Raw genomic sequence first — 8,517 nt, 5'->3', positions numbered from 1 at the left:
GTTTTGAACCGTATCCTCCTTTAAAACTAACCGGTCTAAGCATACGCTTAATTAAGACCCGTTAGGAATCTAATAGGTTATTGAAAACCTTCGTTCCAGATTTAGGAGCCCAGTAAAAGCTATATGTACTTGCTTGGTGGTATACGGCTGGGATAAATTGTATAAATTTGCTCAGGTAAATACTTTTAACTTATTTTCCCTATACGGGCTTGGGGTACGGTATATAAAATACCGCTTGGTCGGGCATTGAATCTTTAATTGTATGATGGTTAATTCATTGAAATGACCCGTTTAAATTGTTTTGTTTGCTTAAAACCTTTGGGGGGTTAATGACCATGTCCCGGATATCCTTGGCATCATTCATGAAATGGCCACGACCTAAGCACGGGGTGTAGGCGTACACCTGACAGCTGCATATGTAAAAACTGGTAATCCACTTAAAGGAATCAACCTTGTGGGCATTATACCTGTGGTGTGTCTATTAATCTTTAACCCGGTATACAGGCCGGGCTACTGAACGTATAACAAACATGTAATTCTTTTACAAGTATTATATACAAATAATTATCCCAAGTTATAAAAAGTTTTGTGCCATGCGCACTCAAATCAATTTTTCTTAAACATTTTCAAAATAAGTCAGTTAAATTGTATTTATCAGTGAAAACTGACGTATTTTCCAAAAAGACTATGTGCAGGTACTAACCGGAATAGGCTGGCTACTCCTAGCATCAATAAAGAGTCGCGCAAGCTTAGATGCCTAAAGTCTGTTGAACAATGTTTCATTTTATTTTCGATCCGCCTGTGGATCTTTTACAGCCGTATTTGTAATACTTGATATTACTCTTTATCGGATTGTAATATATTCATCTTTTGCTTCCGCTGTGCATTAAAATTGTGTTGTTTGACTATGATGATATCAACTACGTCACGATACCCCCTACTGGGCCCACCGGTAATACGTGTAAATATCGGGGTGTGACAAATGGGTGATAAATCGAGTGTATTCAGTGTGGGATCGGTTAAAAAATTACTAGTTAAAAGTGAAAGTACGGGTAACAATTTCAAGTTCAGTTGGTATGGCTGCCCGCTAAGTGCAACATTTTTGCTTGGCGGGTCAGATTGGGCAGCACTCCGTCTGTGGATGCTCTTAGAAGGAGAAACGTTATTATTCAAGACACGAGACTTTATGTTTGTAACGATGAAGAGGAGTCTATCGACCACCTGTTTACAGGATGTTTAATCGCGACAATCCTGTGGCAAACTATTTGCAGATGGTGCGGTGTCCAACAAATTTTCGCTTTCTCCTTTCGGGACTTGATGGAGGTGCATGAACACTTAGGCCTAAAGGAGCCAGAGAAGTCTTTTGTTCGTGGTATCATTATCATAGGTTGCTGGTGTATTTAGAGATCTAGGAATGAAGCGAGATTCTCAAACAAGTCGGTCAGAATGGACAAGATCATTAGTGAAGTGAAGTCAGTTTGGTTTCTTTGGGCTAGGAACAGATCTAAGTGTAAGGATTTATCTTGGGAAAATTGATGTAAATTTGTAATTATTTAATATAGTTGTTGTGTTTGGCTTCCCAGTTTTTAGGTTGGTAGCGTTTTTTTTTTTTATAGAAGTTTTCTTTAAAAATAATACCTGACCTTTTCTTATGGATCCTGTTCCGTTTTTTTTTTTTTTAATTGCCGAACAAAAAACACAATAAAGAATTAATTCTTTGTTCTCCTTTTCTCGAATGGAAAAATGGTGGTTGGGATTTAATTTATTGACCAATCAACAAAAAGAAATCAACGGCAAGCAATTATTTGGTTATTATCTCTTCGACGGCGGCAAAAGAAATAACACTTTTGGATTCTTATTTGTTGTGGGAGCCACAAAAGAAACAATGATTCTTTACTTATCTACAACAAATAAAACGGAACATACGGCGATAGCTGACCTCGGCGGCGGAGATGTCGACGACAATCCTAGATCGAACCAAACTCTCTCGCTTTCTGTTTGTGTAACGAGACGTGGCTGTGATACTACTTGTTAGGGTTCGATCTAGGGGGGGCAATCTTGACCCAAAGGCATTAGTATGGGTCATTCTGGGTGTTTTTTATACTACTATGGGTGGTTTTGGGTGAAGTAATAAAAGTTAAAGGGTCAGACCGGGTCAATTTGAAAACAGAGGATATTTATGACGGGTGAAGTTGGGTTGGAAATTTATAAAGAACGGGTCAGAACGGGTCATCTAGGTTTTCTGAGAACGGGTCGATCTCTTGGTTACGCTGCTTCTCTTCTTCGCTATTCTCACCGGATCTCTTGGCAATCCTCCAACAAGCAAGGTGATTCTGATATTTCTGTTGGAGTAGATCTCAAAGCCGATGATTCCTTCTCTTTCACATCCACGGTTTGGTTTCTTCATTCCCTGTGGTCCGATTTATCTTGATAATGATCTTTTCAATTGTAAAGTTATGATTTCTCAAATCAATTTGATATCCAATCGGAGCCTATTTGTAAACACCACAATCAGTTTGATATTCAACTGTATTAGTTACATTAATCAAATGCTTCTTCGTTGGCGTATCATCTTTTCAATTGTAAAGTTATGATTCTTGGTGGGTTTTCAGTTGTTGGTGATTCTGTTAATGATGGTAGTGTTGCTTTAATCCCGGATTTGGCGGGAAAAGTTGAGAAAACGAACCGGTTGCGGTCGGAGTTAGTTAGAAATAAGTCGAAAAAGTCTTCGCATTCGAAGTGGATGCAAATGTTTATGAAGAAAACAAACGAACAGGAACACGAACAAGAACATGTTGGGTTCTTGGCATTGTGGTTGTCTAGGTTTGGTTTTCCTTCGGGTGATCAAGATTCGGTAGGGAAACATGTGATCCCGATTGCGGTGAGACTATCGCAAGGGGTTAAACTGGCTATTGCACCTGCGGTTCTTGCGTATATTTATCATAATTTGACAAAGTTGAAAGAACAGTGTGTGGACTCGAGTTATTCGAATTTAAAATTGAGTAGTTGTGTTAATCTTTTGGGAATTGGTTCAGATTTGGGTGTATGAAAGGTTTCCAGTTGTAGGACCAAAAGGGCCCAATGAGCTTAGGCCTAGTGAGCCAAGATTAACACGTTCGCACGTTTTGAATTCGAATGTTAGTTTACTGTTGTTGCGTTTGCATATGATCAGTCTTGAGAGTTTCATTTGGAGACCGTATGCTGTTGATCTGCAAAACTGGAAGCAGCCGTTATATTACCAAGATTCTGAACAGATTATATCCGATTCGCTGGTCTTAGATGATGATTTGCAGTTTTTTTTTATCTTTTTATAGCGCCTTGTGAGCTAGTCAACAGTGACATTCTGGACATAGATTCAGTCATTTTAGCAACCAGCAACATCCCATTTTGGCTTCATGTAAGGATCAAAATTCAATCTTTAACTATTTGGATAATCTTTTTGATTAAATGATCATATTAACTAGCTGAAAGTTTCTTTGCTGAAAGTTCCCAAAAACATAATTATTAGGATTTGGCAATCAGTCTTGGCACCAGTCAGTGATACTGTAAGTAAAAAAAAAAAGAATGACCCGACCCGACCCGAAACCCGTTCTGACCCGGACCTGACCCGACCCGAAACCCGTCCTGACCCGGACCCGTTCTGACCCGGACCCGTTTCGACCCGAACCAAAACAACCCTTTTTTATAATTGACCCGTTTTGACCCGAACCCGTTTTGACCCGAACCCGCTTGGACCCATGACCCGACCCGACCCAACCCGACCCGTTTGCCAGGTCTAGTTCGATCTCTCAAACAACATACAAACGAAACTGCAAGAGAAATATAAGCGAAGATGAACACGCGAGATTTACCTAGTTCGGTCGGCTGACCTACACCTACAGGCTCCAACCATGATACTTTTATTAGTGCTTTCCGCCTCACTCGTGATGAGGATATTACAGGCAAAGGATAAAATATATAGAGATAGATCTATGGTTATAATCTTAATGAACAAGAAAACTATATGGACCAAGTCTTCTTATTAATTACTCTGCGACTTTAATTTATCTTCTTGTCCGGCCCAAATCAAGGCTCCAAAAACCCACATGTATAATCTAACTTATAATAAAAAACTACAAATAAATTTTATTTATATTTGTTTAATATATTTCTTGTATATTAATATTAACTAATAAACAATATATATGGATATCATTTATTTTTATCTTTATCTTTGTCAAAAATTAATAAATAACTTTAATTTTGTAATTTAGACCCTTTGTTTTTTTTTTTTTTACTTTTATCCTAAAGTTTTTCATTTTTTTGCATTTTAATCCCAACTTTTTTTTATTTTCAATTTTGGTCCACCATACTTTTCATCTTTCCCATGTTTTTCGTTTCGTTCTAAATTTTGTGAGTTAACGCACCGCAACGTGCGTGTGGGGTTCAACATTTTTTCGTATATTTTTTCCCGTTTGACTGGCCCGTTACGTCACATCTATTTTTCTGCGTTTGACAAGTTCGTTTAACATGTGGGTCCTGGATGGACTTGGTTTATCTTTTTCTATGTTTTTCGTTTCGGTTTAATTTTCTCAGCAGCGAGCGTGCGTGATTCAAAGATTTTACGTCTGTTTTTCGCTCGGCGTTAATTTTTTCCCGTTTTTGTTTATTTTGTTTTTACGAGATTTTCCGGTATTGATGGTCGCTGACAATGATATAGTATTGCTACTACTTAACACCGTTTTATAACAACCGCTGCAACGCAAGGGTTTGATACTGGTTTGTAATATTGAAGGATGATAGGCAAAATCATAGAACCTCCTTAGTATGTTTATTTCTTCCTTCTATTTCCTTACAGATTTTCCCAAATCTACGGCTTTTATATATTTTATTCTTTACAAACTAATAAAGCTCTTTGTTTTTATTGTCTTTTTTCTCTCCTATATCCATACCACATGACAAGGATAACCAAACAACCTCGCTGTCAATGCAAGTCATTTTCTATGAGGACAAAGTGCATGATATCTTAGTATAATTTGTTGGCACTTCTATCAACTATATAAACTCAGCGATTCATAAGCTGTTACCACATTCCATCTTCTCGTATCTTCTAAGAAGTTTACACCATATTTGGGCTTATTGATTTCACTATAGCCTAAACATGGCAAAATCAACTTCACTCGTTTTCTCAATATTGATCATTTTACTTCTTTTTGCACATTTGAGCAAATTAGAAGCAGCACCTTTTCGCGGTGTCAATAGTTTAGACAGCAGCGAGATCTTCAGTAAACTGGGATATGATATACATAAGTTGAAGCATGACGACAACCGGAGATGGCTGACAGGGACAGACCAAGTAGTCCCAGGAGGTCCAGATCCACAACACCACAAGAAAAGTCCAAATATGTCCTAAACCTCTAACTTTTGGATTTCTTGGTGTTTTAAAGAACGGCCAACTGTTTTTAGGTTTCTTTCTTTTGAAACTAGTTGTATAAATAGTCAGGGTAGCAAACTCACGCAAAAGCTAGCAAATAATTTTTTACTTTGCTTGTCCGATGAGCAAACTAAACTGTTAGCTTTTGAATGAGTTCGCTAGCCTCTGCCTTTATATACAAACACTTAAGTCACTCTCTAAACCACCTAGAAATCCAAAAAAGATCTCTAAACCTCTTATTTGGTACAGACCAAATATCACCTTTCCAGTGTTTTTCGCTTACGTATTATCTACCTGTTACGTATTTGATTATGTATCTTTCCTTTTCTCCACACATCTTCTTATTTTCTGCGCTTCAGGTTCAGTATGTAGTGTGTTTTTTAATGCAGCAGGAACTATATTTTCAGGCATATATTTTGTAGCTAGAGAAATGAAGACATGTAATCCAGTTGGCAACAATGCCAACTTACATTCTCTTTCTATCTAGCTGAAAAGACTTGTGACTGATTAGAGTTGATTGTCAATGTAATAGATAGCCTGTTGTAATATGGCGGCTTCTTAGTGTCTTGCTAAGGGGTGTGCTTTTATTGTGATTAATAAGATGTCTGTCTCCTTTGTTTCGAAAAAAAAGGACTTGTGACTGATAATATAATTTCTCATTTTATGTGTTTCTGAATGAATTGGTGTAGTTTGAATATAATAAGTATAATGTAACTGTCATTTTTTGCTTCTATATTGTTACATATGCCACAAGTTAATATCTTGACTCAAAAAGTAGCTGTTTTCCTCTAACCCAAACGCCAAATCAACTTTGAACCTGCAAAATGTATTTGAAGGTTGATAAACCACACCACAAATTAACATCTTTATGAATTAAACACCTCGCTTGCGGTATGCGCATATAATGTATATATGTATGGGGCCATCGGGGGCAAAAGTGAAAGTGCATTAATTTTAACGTTATTTTACTAATTTCGTGAAAATAACGTTAAAAACTGAGGACGGTTAATCATGCATCATGTGGTGGCGTTGATAGCTGAAAAACAAAAGCGTACATGCACTAATCGGTCTTTGTCTCGATTGCTGAGTGTTATGTGTCTTATGTCCAAGGCTTGATGCAAAACTACTATCGAGCCGGGGGTCTCACTGGAAGCAATCTCTCTATTTTTACGGGGTAGAGGTAAGGCGGCTGTCTACATCTTACCCTCATCAGACCCTACTTTTGCTTTGCTATTTGTGGGATTTACTGAGTATGATGATAATGTCGGGTTGTGGAGGATTTGACTAGAGAGTGTCAAAGCTACTGATAACCCAGATGACCAAGTTAACTTGTCTGGATTATGCCTCAAAAGCAACTGATAACCCAGACGACCACCAGATAACTCGTCTGGGTTATGCCTTAGCTACAACTGATATCCTAGATGCCAAGATAACTCATCTGGGTTGTGGCAACTGATAACCCAGATGTGGGTTGTGAAGTTTTTTGTCTAGAGCTGAGGTTTATTTGTTACTGTAGCTTAAAGTCAACAACCCTAATTGTATCCCCTATAAATACTTCTCATTCATGTACTGTAACGTTTGAGCATCTAATACAAAGAGCAAACTAGTTATGGAGAGTGGACGTAGATCAAGCTTGATCGAACCACTATAAATCCTGTGTTCTTGTTCTTGTGATTTAGTGTGTGTGTGAGTGAGCCGTTGTGTGTGTCTGTTCTTGTTGATTGTGTGATATATCCCTAACAACTGGTATCAGAGCTCAGGCTCTCGATTGATTCACACAAACTAGTAACAAACAGAGGTGAAGAGGAAGATACCTGCAAATCGCGACTAGGGTTTTAGAAACCCAGTAGCCGCCGCCACCGCTGTTCATCTTCCCGCCACTAGCACATCCGTCGCCGCCTAGGTTCCAAATTAGAGACCATCCTTGCTAGAAATCGCATCTAGGGTTTCAAAATCGAAGGTCTAGGGTTCGATTTTGCTTGGGATCCGCTGGATTTCAGAAGGAGAAAGAAGTTTTTTTTGTTGTTCTGTGAGAGCAGGTCGTTCAGGAAGAAGAAGACACACACAGACGTGTTCTTTTTCTGTTCCTTTTCTTTTAAGGGAATCAAGTTTCTCTTGTCTGCAAACAGGCCCCTCAACTTTGACAAGGATCTCATCACCTATCATTATTTGTTCAATCGCCATTTTAAAGCTTGAAACAGATAAGTATTTGTTTCCGTTTGTTGCTTCCGCTAGTATAATTATCCTTTAGCAATACGAACTCGTTTAGTTTGTAGCAGTTGATAATTATTTGTTAAAAAACGGCAGAAGATAGTAAAATCAAGATTGACAAATTTGATGGTAGTGATTATGGATTTTGGAGAATGCAAATAGAAGATTTGTTGTATCAAAAGGGTTTGCATTTGCCTATGTTGGGACAACAACCAGATGCCATGTATGATGAAGAATGGAAGTTGTTGGATAGACAAGCTTTGGGTGTGGTTAGGCTTTCTTTGGCAAAGAGTGTTGTGTATTACATTGTCAATGAAACAACTACTTACGGTGTATTGAAAGCTTTGTCCAACATGTATGAAAAACCATCTTCAAACAAAGTATTCCTCATCCGACAATTGGTTAACACCAAGATGAAGGAAGGCATGTCGGTTACCTCTCACATAAACGAGTTCAACTCGATTATCTCTCGTTTAGCCTCAGTTGAAATAAAGTTTGATGATGAAGTACAAGCGCTCCTCCTTCTATCATCTTTACCCGACAGTTGGTCAGGCACAGTCACAGTTGTTAGTAGTGCATCCGGCACTACCAAACTCATTTTTGAGAGTATTCGTGACTTGATTATAAATGAAGATATCAGACGGAGAAGCAATAACGAAACTTCCAGTTCAAGTTCTTTATTGCACACAGAAAGTAGAGGAAGAAGAAACGATAGAGGAACTAATCGAGGTAGGTCAAAGTCCAGAAAAAGGGGACAGTCAAAGAACAGAAAAGACATTGAATGTTGGAACTGCAAAGGAAAAGGTCACTTTAGAAGCCAATGTACAAAACCAGCTGCAAAGAAAGAAGTAAACAATTTATCTTCTGAAGAATCAGGAGATGCTCTCATATGT

The 8,517-nt window shown here is 38.1% G+C and overlaps 2 protein-coding genes across 2 annotated transcripts; both read left to right on the top strand.

Annotated features, from left to right (window-relative positions):
• The first annotated feature begins 1,941 nt into the window (after positions 1-1,941).
• Positions 1,942-3,470, top strand: LOC110937239. Its single transcript, XM_022179635.2, has one exon. It carries the CDS (start codon positions 2,591-2,593, stop codon positions 3,047-3,049), a length of 459 nt encoding a protein of 152 aa, XP_022035327.1. The 5' UTR covers positions 1,942-2,590; the 3' UTR covers positions 3,050-3,470.
• Positions 3,471-5,140: 1,670 nt separating this feature from the next.
• Positions 5,141-5,959, top strand: LOC110935049 (CLAVATA3/ESR (CLE)-related protein 5-like). The gene has a single exon (XM_022177657.2). The coding sequence runs from the start codon at positions 5,141-5,143 to the stop codon at positions 5,390-5,392; it is 252 nt and encodes an 83-aa protein (XP_022033349.1). The 3' UTR covers positions 5,393-5,959.
• The last annotated feature ends 2,558 nt before the right edge of the window (positions 5,960-8,517 follow it).

Source organism: Helianthus annuus, chromosome 4, assembly GCF_002127325.2.
Source record: "Helianthus annuus cultivar XRQ/B chromosome 4, HanXRQr2.0-SUNRISE, whole genome shotgun sequence".
NCBI classification, from domain to species: domain Eukaryota; kingdom Viridiplantae; phylum Streptophyta; class Magnoliopsida; order Asterales; family Asteraceae; genus Helianthus; species Helianthus annuus.
The sequence above is the reverse complement of the archived record's forward strand: the minus strand, read 5'-3'. Positions and strand labels throughout refer to the sequence as shown.

Bases quoted from the DNA above. Each gene is read 5' to 3' on its own strand.
- LOC110935049 (XM_022177657.2), top strand. From the start codon at position 5,141: ATGGCAAAATCAACTTCACTCGTTTTCTCAATATTGATCATTTTACTT.
- LOC110937239 (XM_022179635.2), top strand. From the start codon at position 2,591: ATGATTCTTGGTGGGTTTTCAGTTGTTGGTGATTCTGTTAATGATGGT.